At 40.7% G+C, this 16,300-nt stretch overlaps 1 protein-coding gene across 2 annotated transcripts in view; it reads left to right on the top strand.

Moving 5' to 3' along the window:
* The window catches only part of EP300 (EP300 lysine acetyltransferase), a 97,001-nt gene that overhangs the window by 65,041 nt on the left and 15,660 nt on the right, over positions 1 to 16,300 (top strand). For both annotated transcript variants that reach the window (XM_027772739.1, XM_006150739.2), the window contains 6 exons: positions 4,470 to 4,588; positions 6,027 to 6,266; positions 6,842 to 6,930; positions 8,767 to 8,847; positions 11,990 to 12,046; positions 12,580 to 12,657. In XM_027772739.1, the coding sequence (XP_027628540.1) occupies positions 4,470 to 4,588; positions 6,027 to 6,266; positions 6,842 to 6,930; positions 8,767 to 8,847; positions 11,990 to 12,046; positions 12,580 to 12,657 (664 nt within the window). The remainder of the gene's footprint in view (positions 1 to 4,469; positions 4,589 to 6,026; positions 6,267 to 6,841; positions 6,931 to 8,766; positions 8,848 to 11,989; positions 12,047 to 12,579; positions 12,658 to 16,300) is intronic.

Below are 16,300 nucleotides of genomic sequence, written 5' to 3'. Positions count from 1 at the left end.
TGAAAAGCCTCCCAAAAAAAAAAAAAAAAAAAAAAAAAAAAGAATTGCCGTTGATGTGATTCCATTCATCTTGGAACCCTAGGGCTGCTCTCATCCGTTCTAGTGTTGGAAAGAATTTTTCTTTGCTTTCGGTGTATTCATTTACAGCATCCACTGTGTCATTCATCTCTCTCCTTTCTCCATGGTTCAGTGGTTTAGCACCCTATAAAAATGGTCTTTTTCAGAAGAGAGAAATTGTAATGTAATATACTTGACTAAAATGCAGGAATACAGCAATAATAGAAGTAACATTTATTGCTTTAGCCAGTGGTTTGGTGGCTGTGGTGGCTGTATCCCACATAGCTGACCATACTGTTCAAGTCTTGGACCCAGCAACTTGAAATACAATCCATGAATGTGTGTCCAAAAACCTGGAAAGGAGAAATAGAGAAGGTATTCCAATGTGGCCATCCTCACTGGAGGGAGTACCTACTCACTTTCCTTCTCTCTCTCTCTTTCTCTCTCTCGTGAGTGCACATACTCTTTAACAAATTTAAATATATTAATAATTAACTTTTATTGTTCACCTCCTATGTGTCAGGCTCCTATAATTGTCTTTCAAGAATTTTTGCCATAGAACATGTATACTCACTAGAGAGAGTAAGAAGGAAAGTAAGAAATCACCCTCAGGGGTAGGAGGCAATGGTCACACCACTATCCCTTCTCCATTCTCCTTCTGTGATTTTGGGCACTTATGCACACCACCTGGCATGACAAAGACCATAGTCAAACGTGGGAGTTCAATACCTTAACCACCATGCCACCTGCTGGCCCTACACCTGTATTACTTTATTTAATAACTTTACAAGTTTTGTGAGGTTGTTCATCCCAGTCAATTCTTGTGCTAATAAGTGAACTCAGGCAGGTCAGACACCAGTTGCCATTGAAAACAAATGGGTCAAGGAGCGCTTCTGGGCCAAATATGTTCATCTCAGTTCTCTTGATAATCAACTACTTTAGGACTACAACTTCTTATGGCTATAGTGGCTCTGAAAGTCACACAGACAGGACTTAGACCTTGAGAGTGGGTCTCCTGGCTTTTGGATATGATATGTAAATATTCTGTCAATACAGTGTTGGGTTTAAAAAATTATTTTTATTTCAAAATAAATTTGTGGGGCCAGCAGCTGGCATGGTGCTTAAAGTGTTAGACTCCCACATGGTCGACTGTGGTTCAAGTCCTAGATCTGGTGGCTTGCCTTCTCTCCCTCCCTCCTTCCCTCTTTGTCTCTCTCTGGTCAAATTGAAGAATAGTAATAAATTAATTATTTTTAAGATAATAAGTCTTTTTTTACTTTTTTTTTTTTTTTGGAGAGATTTTTGCTATAGGGCACGTGCGCACACCAGACAGAGAGAGACATAGAGACAGAAAGCGAGAAATCACCCCCCAGGGGGAATGGGCACGCACGCGCACGTGCCTGGCGTGAGTTCTAAGCCACCGGGTCCGGGATGCAAACCGCAGTCAACTACATGGGAGTCCAGCAACATAGCCGTTATGCTAACTGCTGGTTCCCAGGATAATAAGTTTTATAAGGTCAGCAGGTGGCATGGTGGTTAAAATGCTGGATTCCCCACGTGGTTGACCATGGTTCTAGTCCCAGACACGGCAGTTTGAAGATCACACCAAGCATATTTGTATGTGTGCCCAAAATCTCAAGAGGAGAAAGGATTACAGTATGGCCATACTCTCCCCCACCCCCCGAAGAGTGATTTCTCACTTTCCCTCTCTCTATCTCTCCAGTAAGTACATGTGCCCTATGGCAAAAACCTTTAAAAAGAAACTAAAAAGAGAAGTTTTGTGTATATTCAGGTATGGTTTTACCATAGACTGTAACAAAACCCAATCTAATTATTAGAAATCTCTCTTTAAAACATCTGTTGTAGGGGCCGGCAAGTGGCCTGGTGGTTAAAGGCGCTGGACTCCCACATGGCCAACCACTGTTCAAGTCTCAGACCTGGTGGCTTACTTTCTCACTTCCTCTCTCTCTGTCTCTCTGTGATCAAACTGAAAAATAATAATGATATAATAATAAATAAAGTTAAATAAAATAATTCTAAAAAAAAATCTATTGTAATAGCACAAGTTAATTTCACATTTTGTTTTGAGAACAGCCAAAAGAAGCCCCTGTGTTTTCCTGACTTTTTTTTTCATGGCAGCCTCACACTATGAGATGAAAAATTTCTGAAGTACTAAGAAATATTCTGAAAATAAGATTAATTTATAAATGAAGAAGTAACAGGGCCTTTGTGCAGGCTTTTTAAAATTTCTATAATCTTTATTCATAACCAAGATTATGCACATGAGAGAGAGAAAAAGGGGTCCCTCCTCAGGGTCAGGTCATGCCATGATTACTTTCTTCCCAGCCCATTGGCTCCTGGGCACTAAGTACATGTGCCCAGCATATTTTAGGCTGACCAGGCCTAGGGATTTGAACTGCAGTCACTCTATGCATGACTCACTTGAGCTATGTATTACTGCTGTATCACAGAGTCAGCCATGGGTTGTTTCCTTTTTAGATTAGAGACAGAGAGGGAAAGGGAAAATGAAAAATCATCCCCTTGAGGGGATGACCACACCACAATGTCCTGTCCTCCATTCTCTTTTTGGGCTTTAAGGGTATATACATATGCACCCCCAATGTGTTTCTCAAGTCACCAGTTCTGGGACTCAAACTCCAAAGTCAGCAATGTGGGATCTAGTACCTTAACCATCATGCCACCTGCTGGCCCAGCTACAGTGATGGAAACAGGGGCCTACCACTGTGCAGTGAAGAGGCAGCATGAGACTTGGTTTTTGTTACAGCCCACCCTCAGCAGGCTGGGACTGATGGTATGCTCCTGTGATTCTAGCTAATTGGGACAGGAGGAATGAAACATGTCAAGACCCCGGTGAAGATATCTGTGTTTCCTTTCTTCCCTCTTCCCCTCCACGCATACACTCATTTGGTTTTGGTTTTGTTTTTGTTTTTTTTTCTTTCATTTCCCCCTTAACACTTTCCTTTCCCTTTCTTCCATCCAAATAGCTTGTGCCTACTTCAGAAGAGATAGATATGGAAAGCACCCCTCCAGTGGAGCATAGCCAAACCGCAGTCTTCTTTTCCTTCATTTCTCCCTCCTATCAGGATTTGGGCCAAGAACACACATGCACTGGGCATGTAGGCATTTTTTGTTTTGTTTTGTTTTGTTTTTTCCTTTGTGTTATTTTATTTCACGGTAAGGAGCAAACGACCAGGTCTGGAACTTGAACCATAGTCGGCCATCTGGGAGTCCAATGCCCCAAACACCATGCTACCTGCTAGCCCCAGGCATGTTTTTCAAGCAACTGGGGCCAATACTCAGACTGCAGTCAGCCGTGTAGGAATCAACTCTTTAATGCACAGTGCCTAACTGCTGCACTATCAGGCTGGCCCTCTCTCTCTCATTTAAAAAAAAAGGGGGGGGGGGACCAGCAGTTGGCGTAATGGCTATATCGCTAGATTTCCTATGTAGCCGAACGCAGTTCGAGTCCCGGACCCAGTGGCTTAAACTCACACCAGGCACGTGTGCGTGCCTACCCAAGATCCCGAGAGGAGAATGAATGGAGGAGAAGGGAATTACAGCGTGGCTATCACCATGAGGGGTGATTTCTTGCTTTCTGTCTTTGTCTTTCCCGTGAGCACACACATCCTATAGCAAAAACCTCTTTTTAAAAAATTAGGAAGATAAAAAGAACCCTTAATCACTAGCTTATTGAACGATAGCTTAAATTAGTTACATTTGGGACACGCCAGCAAATCATTTTTGACTTTTGGGAAACTTTACAGAGAAAATATTTTAACTTAATTTGTTTCATCAATGAAAACTCTCTTTTTTAAGATCTAACCTTAAAATTTGCCACTAAAATAGTAACTATCTCTTCCTGGGCTCTAAAACGGCAGGCATTTTAAGGAGGACTTTTCCTTCACATCATCATCTTCCCTTCAGTGATAAGGCAATGCCAGGGGTAATTTCTGAATTGGTGACTGTACGTGACAAGAAGGGACACCCTTTCCATTCTTGCTAGACAGCATCCCTCTTTATCACCAGTATGTTTTGGACTGCTGATTTGAGAAATGTCTAAGTTTTTAAAAAAAACTTTAGATGAGCCAGCAGATGGTGTAGTGTTTATGTTGCTGGACTCCTACAGGCTAACTGTGGTTTGAGTCCCGAGTCTCGTGGCTTGAAAATCGTGCCAAGCACACACGTTTATGTGCCCAAGATCCCAGTAGGATATCAGCGGAAAAGGGATGGATTGCAGCATGGCCATCCCCCCGGGGGTGATTTCACGTTCCCTCTCACTGTCTCTGTGTGCCTCTCTGTTAAATGCACATGCCCTATGGCAAAAACCTCTTAAAAAAAGAGCTTCAGGTTTGCTTAATAGGTAACTGTTTTCCAATGTACTCTTCTTCAAGTTTTCAAACCAGAAGAATTACGACAAGCATTGATGCCAACATTGGAGGCACTTTATCGTCAGGATCCAGAATCCCTCCCCTTTCGTCAACCTGTGGACCCTCAGCTTCTAGGAATCCCTGTGAGTGTATAGTGGTACTTCTGATTTTTTTTTTTTTTAATTTGGTAACAGTTTTGTTAAATTACAGTTCACATACCATACATATCATCCATATAAGGCACACAGTTCAGTGGTTTTAGTATGTTCACGAATGTACTATAATCTCCAGTTTTTCATCATCCCAAAAAGAAACCCCATGTCTGTTAATATCGTTCACCATTTCTTCCCACAACACCTCACCACCCAACCCTAGGCAATTACCAGTCTTTCTTGTCTCTGGGTTTGTCTGTTCTCGACATTTCATTAAATAGAAACAGGCAATATATGGTATATGTGTCTTTGTGACTGACTTTTAGAGGTTCATCATCTACATCATAGTATGAATCATTGGTTCATTTCTTTTTATGGCCTAGTAATGATCTGTTGTATGAATATACATATCCCATTTTCTTTACCCATTCATTAATTGATAGACATTTGGGTTGTTACCACTTTTTGGCTCTTGAGGATAACATTGCTCTAAATATATGTGTACACGCTTTGGTATGGATGTATATTTTTATTTTTCTGGTATATATTGATACCTAGGAGTGAAATTACTGGGTTATAGTTTATTTTTTACCATCTGAATAGCAGTAGATGATGACAGAAAGATGACTGTTACGTTAGCTTTGTCTGTTATCTGTTTTTAAAATTGCTTTTTATATAGTAAGGTGCTGGCAGGTTTCATTTGAGAATTATAAATTGTATTGGATGAGGTAGTAGGACACTTCAGGAGCAAAAATCTATTAGGATTTGTTTTAAAGTAACCCAAAGATTATATGCATTAGAGGGGTGGGGAAGCCCCCCCCCCCCCCCCCCCAGTGAGGTCTGGATCAGTATCTTTCAAGTAATGTTTAGAAGTATTTGAAGCTGATTCAGACTATCAGCCTGCTGTTTGGAAAGTACATATTAGCTCTAATTATCTGCCTTCTGAGCAGCTATAATGTCTGTGTCAATTAATGAATCAAAGAAGGGTGACCCGGCCTACCCATGGCAGTATTGAAGCCTACTGTTCAGCTGGTTTGGTTCTGAGCGTACTCTAAAAGCTGGGTGCAGAGGTGCATACCTCTAGTCCCAGCTACACTTGGAAGGCTGAGGCACGAGGATCGTGATTCACAGCCAGCGTGAGCAACATAGTAAGAAAGAGTTCTGAAAGAGCCAAGTGAGGTGGCATGTACCTATGATCCCAGCTTCTTGGGAGGCTGAGAGGTAGGATTACAACATACAAAGACCCTGTCTAAACACCATACATAAACACATACACACACACACACAGTGGTGAGCATCAGTCAACACTTTGGGAATATAATCAGGTCAAAATCTAAACATTACCTGGAATATTGATAAAAGGAAGATATTCCATCTGCCCTGTATATACTGAGACTATTGAGTAATGTTTGGCGTATTGTCCTTCTAGGATTACTTTGATATTGTGAAAAGCCCCATGGACCTTTCTACCATCAAGAGAAAGTTAGACACTGGACAGTATCAGGAACCCTGGCAATATGTGGATGACATTTGGCTTATGTTCAACAATGCATGGTTATATAATCGGAAGACGTCAAGGGTATACAAATACTGCTCCAAGCTGTCTGAGGTCTTTGAACAAGAAATCGACCCAGTCATGCAAAGCCTTGGATATTGTTGTGGTAGAAAGGTAAGATGTGGCTTTCAGATGGACCGTTAACTTTTTTCTAAGATACCTTGAATATAATGATAGTTGGGCTAAGAGAGGATCCTGCTTTTGCCTTTGACAGGACCTCTCACTTAATGCTTTATTTATGCCAATGTGTACAGTAGTACATGTTTATATAGGATGGGCAGTATGTAAAGACATTTTTACACAGGTGTGAATTGTATGGAAAACTTATCCAATTAGAGTGTGGAATCATCAGACTGTAAGTTTGTGTGGAGTGGCTTTCTCATGTTCTCACGGAGGTGCACTCTGACCGGGATGGAGTTGTTTTCCTGTGCCTAGAAGTTCACATTGAGCTCCACATATATCTTGTTGGTTTCTGTCATAAAGTGGTGAAAGGATGTGACTGCTAAGCCTAACTCAAGGTGGTAAAATAAATGATAAACTCAGTGGGTTTTGGAAACTGATATGATTAGCATTGTGATTAACATAATGATAACTGAGAGATCACTGACTTTTGTTTCTCATTTGCCACTGTGACTGTTCTAGTTTGTCCAATAGCCAATGTGCTCTTTAACAAATGATTTCTTTTGCAGTTGGAGTTCTCTCCACAGACACTGTGTTGCTATGGCAAACAGTTATGCACAATCCCTCGTGATGCCACATACTACAGTTACCAGAACAGGTAAGCTTGACTGTGGACCAGTTCTATGTGTCCACCTGTCTAGGCAGTGCATGCAGATAGACCGGCACACATCCAGGCATGGTTTGTGTGTAAATTGCTTGGAAACAGCTGTACAGCACAAGTTCTGTTTTTTGCTTTTTGCCTTTGTTGCAAAATTATAGAATTTTCTAGCAAGTAGTTTTGCATCACTTGTCCAGGCCCTTATTTTCATAAGGTAGGAAACCAAGACCTTGGGAAGTTAGGCAATTTGTGAATTCGAGACATAGATCAGACTACATCCCAGTCCCCATTTCTCTTTGTATGGTACTTTTATTGATCACTACAGCCCAAGGCAAACTCCCTGGGAAAATTTGTAACTAAAACATGTTAGCTTGTTTTTTAAAAATAGTTCCTTTTTATATGGGGTATGTTCCTAAGTTGCTGTTCTCAGAATATCTGAAAACAGGATTCCAAAGTTATTTGCTCTCTCTTAGGCAAACTAAAGATAAAGCTCCAAAGTAGTTCTGTGCCGTATTTTTCCCTAAAAAGACTCATGTATAAAGAATATGGTAGGCTCTAATCAACTAAGCACTTCTGCTTTATTTACTCTTGCCCAGTCAGTGGTCATGATCGTATAAACTGCATTCGCTAATATAAACCATGATTTGTGTCTTGTTTCCGTAATTGGCCCATAGTATGGCTTGCATAGTGTGTTTAGTTGGGATTCTAATAATAGCAAGACTTGGGGGTGAATACTCTTTTCTTGTTTACTAATACCAAATGCATCATCATGTTGGTGTTTCAACTTATGTGTTACAGATGCATTTCTAGGTTTGAGAAGTCACTGAAACTTTTTATTTACAAAAAGTTAGGTTTACTCCTATTGTTTGTGGGCATTACAGTCAAGTTTTTTACTCATGGTACTCAAGTTGTTATACATACCTTGTGTTCAAAAAGCAAGTAACAGCTAGCATCAAACTTCTCATGTTATAATCCTAACATTTATACCATTACAGATTTTTAATAGCCATCTACAGTGTTTGTTCCTCTTTGTACCAAGACACATTAAATCGAGTGCCTGCACATGCCACTGCCCTTTGCAGTGTGGCACTTGATGACTATAAGCAGGTATTAGCTGCTTATGTAGGCTTTTTGATGAAAAACTTCTTTTGTTTCTGATTTCCTTGGGATAAAATAAAAATTGTTTTTTAATCCCAGATTTATTTAGATCATTGTTTCCTATTGTTCCCATGTAATGGGGTTTTTGTTGTTTTTTTAAAGCAGGAAGAGTAGTGTTACTACCGTTTTTTAGGTAATGGTTAGAGTAGCAGTCTTTCTCTAGATATATTTATCCTTTTTTCTCCTGTTGATTATTTATATCAAGTAGCATTAGTTACTGTAATGAAAGGGTGTTGGTTCATGTAAGTGAAACTTTGTTGTTTTTATTTGCTGTAATCATTTGCTACTTGTGATCCCATTCGAGATATTTAATGCTAATCTGTGCTTTGCCTTGGCTTTCTGCTTTGTGTTGTTCTGTCTTGCTTTTATGTTTTTTGTTCTCCTGCAATCCCTCATTTCTTCGTTTGTTTTGTGTTTTTTTTTTTCTCCTTCATGCTTGTCGTTGTCCGCACCTTGGCTTTGATTGCAAAAAAAAAAAAAAAAAAACAAAAACAAAAAACAAACCCAAACTGTGGGGCCCATAAATCTGCATCATTGAATGTCCTTGTCGCCGTTGATGACCTGCTCTCTGCTCCCGTCCCCCTCCTTGGCCTGCTGTGATTGGTGGCTTCGTTGCTTGGCTTGGGCTGTGTTGTGTGAACGGAACAGTTCACCCCAGTATGGCCTTCTTGCCGACAGGTATCATTTCTGTGAGAAGTGTTTCAATGAAATCCAAGGGGAGAGCGTTTCTTTGGGGGATGACCCTTCCCAGCCTCAAACGTAAGTAACTATGTTATTTTGAAAAATGCTGTCTTAATTCTCAATTTCTTACTAGGTGATTATACTTAGGCTTCTTTCTAAGGTCTTGAATAATTTTACCCACTGTGGTGCCATTTGCCAATGTAGCTGTTTAAATCAAATTATTTCAAAGTAATTTAACTATTATTTCCCAGTTGCACAATTCACATGCTAGTGACACAATTACCTAGTGCTCTTTAGCCATTTACGATTAGTGGCACAGATGACAGACATACCCATTTTAGCAGAAAGTTTTATTGGATAGCACTGATCTAGGGAATGTATCAGTAGAAAGTGGTTATCTTATATTTCATAAAAGTATAATTTTTGTGAACTATTTTGAATTTTGAGGGGGATTGAACTAATAACCAACTTACACCCTATGTCCCTCTCTTTTAAGTTAACAGAATACATAAATCACTGTAATAGTGAATACAACATTATAACACATAGGGGTTTGAGAGAATGACATGGTCTTTGTAATCTCTCAAGTGCACAGTGTTGGTAAATGCTAAGAAAAAATTTTAGATACTATCCTAAACTGCCTGTAATCTCTGAAATACAGTTAGACATTGTATTTCAAACCCTCACTGTTTAATTAAAAGAGATCCAGATACTATAGTATACAGAGCAGGCTGAGGCCACATATAACCCTCAGGTTCAATTCCTAGTCCACCCTAAAAATGAGCATGATGGCGTAAGACTGTGATCCAGGAGACCAGCAGTTAGCGTAATGGCTATGTCGCTGGACTCCCACGTAGTCGACTGCGGTTCGCATCCCGGACCCGGTGGCTTAAAACTCACACCGGGCGCGTGTGCGTGCGTGCCCAAGATCCCGAGAGGAGAATGGAGGAGAAGGGATTGTGGCATGGCCATCCCCCCTGGGGGGTGATTTCTCACTTTCTGTCTGTCTCTGTCTGTCTGGCGAGCGCACGTGCCCTATAGCAAAAACCTCTCAAAAAGAAAAAAAAAGACTATGATCCATACTACTCAGGAGACTGAGGCAGAAGGGCTATAACAGAGTGAGACTTTGTCTGAAAATAAACAAATAAATAAATAAATAAATTAGGCTAGCTCTTGGCCTAGTGGTTAAGCAGCTGAATCCCACATGGGTGATTATGCGATACAAATCACAGCCCCAGTGTGTGTGTGCCCAAAATCCCAACAGGGTAAAGAAATGGAGAAGGGATTGTAGCCTGACTGTTCCTCCTATGACAGAATGCCTTTTTCTCCCTCCTCCCCCCCTCCTTTTTTCTGGTGAGCATATATACCCTCTGGCAAAATTTTTAAAATAATTTTTAAATGAAGGAAAAACTTGTTTAATGTAATTTTTTAATTGTTAGAGGCTCATTCAGAGACTGTTCAGAACATTCTGTAGAAATAGAATTGTGTCACTAGTTAAAACAGTTTATGAGAAGACTGGTTTAATTTTTCTAAGTTAGGTTGCAAAATTGCATTTTCCCTTTCAATCTCTTAAAACACACTCTAGTGGGGCTAACATCCTGGTGTAGGAGAATAGATGCTAGGACTCTTAAGGCTTAGAGAAATGTTGTAACCCTTAACTAAATCATGGAAGTCCTCTAGTTTTGTTTTCCCTGGTCATTCTTGTTGGAATCTAGAGTGTTCTAAACCTTGGTGCAGTACACCTTAGACTTGGGAGAGTATAGAAACCTCCTCCTGAGCCTGAGAGTCTGCTTGTCCTATAAACCTCTGGACCCTTTTGGTATTGGTAATCTTCTGATCACACTTTGAGTTTCAAGGCCTTAGGCCTTTCAGGAAAATGTCATTAACATAATTAATCTCTAGGATTACTGGGAGTCCACTGCCTTAACCACCATACCACTTGCTGGCCCCAGCCATGTGAATATTTTAAAATACTATAGAATTTTTGTCCATCCATCAAAAATGACCCTTTTAGGATATCTATAAAAACCTGTGGCTGGCCCTATAGCCTTGTTATTAAGGGAAGTGGATCTTGCATGCCTTAACAGTCTAAAAACATACTGAGCCCATGTGCTTAAACCCCCCAAATCCCAACAGGATGGAGAAGGAATTGCAATGTGACCATGCCCCATTAGGAGGAGGTGCTTTCTATCTTTTCCTCTGTATCTATGGCCAGTGCACATGCCTTCTGGAAGTCGGGGGGGAGGAGGCCTAAAACATTTGGACACACACACACGTGCCCTGCGTCATTTTCAAACCTGCCAGGTTCAGGACTTGAACCATAGTTGGCAGTGTGAGAGTCCAGCGCCTTAACCATCACACCGCCACCTGCTAGCCCCAATGTTGACATTTTTTATTGATTGAAAACATGTATTTTTTTTCTTTTTTAGGATTTTGCCATAGGGCTCACATGCTTGCTTAGAGAGAAGCAAAGAGGGAAAGTGAGAAATCACCCCCAAAGGGGATGCCCACCCCACAGTCCCTTCTTCTCCACTTTCCTTCTGGGATTTTGGAGCACACGCACGCACGCATACCTAGTGTGATTTTTTTTCATGCCTCCAGGTCAGAGATAGTGCCTTAACCACCATGCCAACTGCTGGCCCCCAGAACGTGTATTCTTCAACAGTGATTTACTTCCCATCCTACATCATCTTTTGTAACTCAGTCTAGCGACATGAAACCTTAAGTATAGAGCTGCATAGGCGAGGTTAAAGGGAAAAGAAGAAAGAACCAGTGTTTCTGATTCTTCCTATGTTATCCATTGTTCTAAGGGAAAACTAATTTACTATGAAGTCCTATAGAACATTCCTTTATACATGCATTTTTTGTGAGCCAGGAACGTACCTAGTGGGCCGACAGATGGCATGGTGGTTGAGGGTGCTGGACTCCTACATGGCCAACCATGGTTCAAGTTCCAGATGTGGCAGCTTGCTTTCTCTTTCTCTCCCTCCCTTCGCCCCTCCCTCCCTCCCTCTCTTTCTCGTCAAAATAAATAAAAGTTAAATAAAATAATTCTTAAAAAATAAAAAGAGTGCACCTATTAAATATATTCCTAGAGGATATAAATCATCCTCTAATATTATGAGGTTTATTACTTATGATTAAAATTTATGATTAAAATAGTGGTCAGGTTGGTCATCTTTGTCATTTTTTTCTCATGGTACCCCTCTTCTCTCTTTAGTACAATAAATAAAGAACAGTTCTCCAAGAGAAAGAACGACACACTGGACCCTGAACTGTAAGTAGTTCCCTCTCACAGTCAGTGCACTTTGTGCCTCTTCTCTCCACCCACACCTCCCCTCAGCTTGCATTGCGGACCCAATGACTTCTGTATAAGAGACATCTAACACAGCTAGTAGAGACAAGGAAGTATCTGAGGCCTAAGGCTGTACTGTAGTTAGTAGTCATTCATCTGTAATAAGTCTTTTTCAGAGCATGGTGCTCTGAAATGTCCCAGTTTTTCAAGTACATGTTTGAGCTGGGATCGTATCAGACTGACGTGGTATTTTGAACAGATTGAGCTTTCTCCTCTCGTTGACCTTTCATAGTCACTATTAAAATTATCACATTTAATGACTGGACTTAATTGTTTTTGAAATTTGGTCTACCTATAATGCTAAAGTGTTTTAAAAACTTGGATGAACTATTTTTTCAATTCTTTGTATATGGCTCTAGATTGATTACCTTTCAAGTTGTTGAAAATCAGAGGAAGCTAGAAGTTTGGGTTAAAAGTTTGGGGATTAAGCTTAAAATTTGCTTTTGCATTTCTAGATTTGTTGAATGTACGGAATGTGGAAGAAAGATGCATCAGATCTGTGTCCTTCATCATGAGATCATCTGGCCTGCTGGGTGAGATATTTTCCCTGGACTTTTTCTTCATGAATATTACCAAGGTTTTTTTTTTTCCTCTCTCTTTTGGGACAACTACATCATATTTTCATGATTTTTTCGTTGGCTTAGGAAAAGATAATTACAATCTAATTTTAAAATAATAAATTACCTAGCATCTAAAAATAAACATAAATGTTTCTTTTATGGTATGAATTCTTTTAAAACATTCTATTCTACTGAGTTTTTATTAAAAGTGTATGGTGGTCGAGGCCAGCAGGTGGCGTGGTGGTTAAATTACAGTTTGAGTCCTGGACCTGGCGGCTTGGTTTATCTCTCTCCCTCTCCCTCCTTCTCTCTCTCTCCTTCGCGTCAAGTCTAAAAAATAAATGAATAAATAATAATTATGAAAGAACCTGCTGGAAACTTAAAAAAAAAATCGTATGGTGACTTTGAAAGTAAGTACTAAAGGGTCGGCTCTGTGGCCTGGTGATTAAGGCAACCAAATCCCACATGTCCAGCCACATAGTTCAAGTCCCAGACCTGGTAGCTTGAGAAATATGCCGGGCACGTACATGTGCATAACCAAAATTCCAACGGATTATAGAAATGAAGAACAGACTGTGGTATGTACATTCCCCATAAGGGATGCCTTTCTTTTCTCCTTCTCTTTCTGTCTTTGGCAAGCACACACACCTCTAGCAAAAAAAGTAAATGCTAGGGCCAGTTCTAAAGCCTAGTGGCTAATTGAACCAGATTACACATGACTAACCATAACCATGGATTAAATCTCCTGATCCAGGCAGCTTGAAAAACATGTTAGGCGTGTATATGTGCATGTTTAAAATCCCAGCAGGGTGGAGAAATGGAGACAAAGGTTGCAACATGATTACACCCCATTGTAGAGTACATTCTACGTCTCTATCAGGTTGTTGGGAACGTTGTACACATTTTACATAGAAAAATACATCATGACTTTCCCGACAACCTAATAGCGCATGCGCCCTCTGGCAGTTTGGGAGTAGGGGAGGTAAACGCTGTTTGAGGCTCTAGAAGCTAGCAAGAACTGTTAAGAGTTTATTATGTTTTCCAAGTTTTGGGGACAGCAGGTTGCATAGCGGTTAAGGTGCTGGACCCTCATGTGGACGGCCACGGTTCAAGTACCACGCCTGGCAGCTTGAAATTCAAGCCAGACGCTTGTACATGCATGCCCAAAATCCCAAAAAGAGAATGGAGAGGGGAATGCAGCATGGCCATAAATCTCTCAAAAAAATTATTATTAAAAATAAATTACCTAGCTGTGTTCAAGGTAAAATTGTCCTAGTGAGAGCCAGAGAGACCCTTTTTTTCTTTCCAAGAACAGGACTGATCCCAGTTGTGCCCAAAAGAAAGGAAGGATCTGAGGCATCAAGTGCCTCTCGTTAGGATGACATTTTCACACTGTCTCCTGCTATCTTCTTGGACTGATTGTTGATGCTGGTTTGGAGAACACAGGAATGGGGAGGCTAGTTTGTTTTTGTTTTTGAGAGAGGTTTTTGCTAAAAGACACTTGCATGCATTAGAGACAGTGAGAAATTATCCCCTGGGGGGACTGGTCACACTGCAATTTCTTATCCATTCTCCTGATCTTGGTCAGACACATACACGCACCCAGTGTAAGTTTCTAGCTACCAAGTCCAGGACTCAAACTCATAGTCAGCCATGTAAGAATCCAGTGGCATAACCCCTACACCATCTACTGGCCCCTGGAAAGGCTGATGATTAAATTTCCATAAAGTGCTGTTCAGCATCTGCCTTTTGGTTTTCAGGGTGCCTCCTTAGTGCTTCTCTTAATCAAAGATGTGGTAAGAATGATCATGATTCTTTCAACTCAAGATAGTTGGAAATACTCCGTTATTTATAATCAGCTTACTTTTTCCCTTTTTTTGCTATAGGTGTATACTCACTGGAAAGACGAGAGACAGGAAGCAAGAAATCTCATTCTCACACAGACACACCACACACACACACACACACACACACACACACACAGGGGATGGCCACACCCAGTCCTCCAGTCGGTATTTTGAGTACACACACCAGGTCTGGGACACAAATCACAGTCAACTACATGGGAGTGCAGCGATGTAAGCAATATCTGAACAGTGTGAAAGTTTATAAAAATTGCAAGTCTCAGGGCCAGCAGGTGTCATGGTTGTTAAGATGCTGGACTCCTACAGGGCTGACTGTTGTTCAAGTTACAGGCACGTTCATGAGTACCCCAGATCCCAGGAGGAGAATGAAAGAGAAAGGTTGCTGCAAGGCCTTAACCCTCTGGAGGATGATTTCTCACTGTCTCTCTCTAGTAATCTCATATACCCTATGGCAGAAACCTCAAAGAATTGCAAGTCTTTCCTTCTCCCTTCCCATTCAGATTTCAAACACAGGAATAGCCATGGCTAATAATGTTTTTTGTTTTTGTTTTTAAGTTTTATATCTTTTTCTATGCATAGATAAATACGCCTTTTGGGGTGGGGGTGTGTGTGTGCTTGATAGAGCACTGTCCAGGGGAGGATGACCACGCCTCAGTCCCTTCTTGGGGTTTTTGGGCATGCATACATATTCGTGCCTGCCTGGTACGTTTTTCAGGCTACCAGAGCTGCTTTACCACCACACCACTGACTGGCCCCAGTCACAAGTTTTTATTTAAAAAAAAAAAAAGAACTTATGTGGGCATATCCTATGCAGTTGTAGGAACAAAGAAAATACATTTAAAATCTGTGGTTCCGAGGGCCAGCAAGTGGCATGGTGGTTAGAACTGCTCAGCTCCCACATGGCCAACCTCCGTTCGAGTCCCAGACCTGGCGGCTTATTTTCTCACTTTCTTTGCCTCTCTCTTTTCCTGTCCCTCTCTGGTCAAATTAAAAAATAAGTAAATAAATACAGTTAAATAATTCTTAAAAAAAAAAATAAAGACATAAAATCTATGGTTCTGGTATCAAAACAAGTACCTCTCTGGTAGCATGTGGGGCGTGCAAATACTTAGGTGTTGTAAAATACTGATTTGGCCAAGAAAAAATACTGCCTTTTTTTTTTTCTTCCCCCCCCCCAAAAAAGAGTTTTGCTATAGGGTATGTGCACTTGCCAGCGAGACAAAGGGAGAAATCACACACACACACACACACACACACACACACACACACCCCAGGGAGATGGCCACCTGCAGTCCCTTCTTCATTCTCCTTTCAGGATCTTGGGCACACATAAGCCCAGCGTGAGTTTCAAGCCACTGAGTCTGAACTTGAATCATGACCAGCCATGTGGGAATTCAGCAACATAACTACTACACCATCTGCTGGCCCTATGGTCGGTTTATTTGGTTTGTTTTAGCTTGGTTTGTTTTTTAGGTATTAGCCATAGGTGGAGTACACTCACCAGAAACAGTGAGAGGAAGGGAATGTAGGAAACCTGATCATCTTTTCAGATAGGAACCAATTTACATGTCCTTCACATTTCTTCATGTCTGTTGCCTGTTTTCCAGGGTGTTTTTATTCCTTAAACCTCTTCGTATTGGGTTATCGGAAAAGCCATGACATGTTTTTCCATGCAGAAGTGCATCGTTACTTTTCCAATGACCCAGTATTAACTGTTATATATTTAGAAATATTGTCTTAATATTAACTTT

The sequence above is a fragment of the Tupaia chinensis genome, unplaced genomic scaffold, assembly GCF_000334495.1.
Source record: "Tupaia chinensis unplaced genomic scaffold, TupChi_1.0 Scaffold000294_5, whole genome shotgun sequence".
Classification (NCBI taxonomy): Eukaryota; Metazoa; Chordata; class Mammalia; order Scandentia; family Tupaiidae; genus Tupaia; species Tupaia belangeri.
Note: the sequence above shows the minus strand (reverse complement) of the source record. Positions and strands in the feature narration are given on the sequence as shown.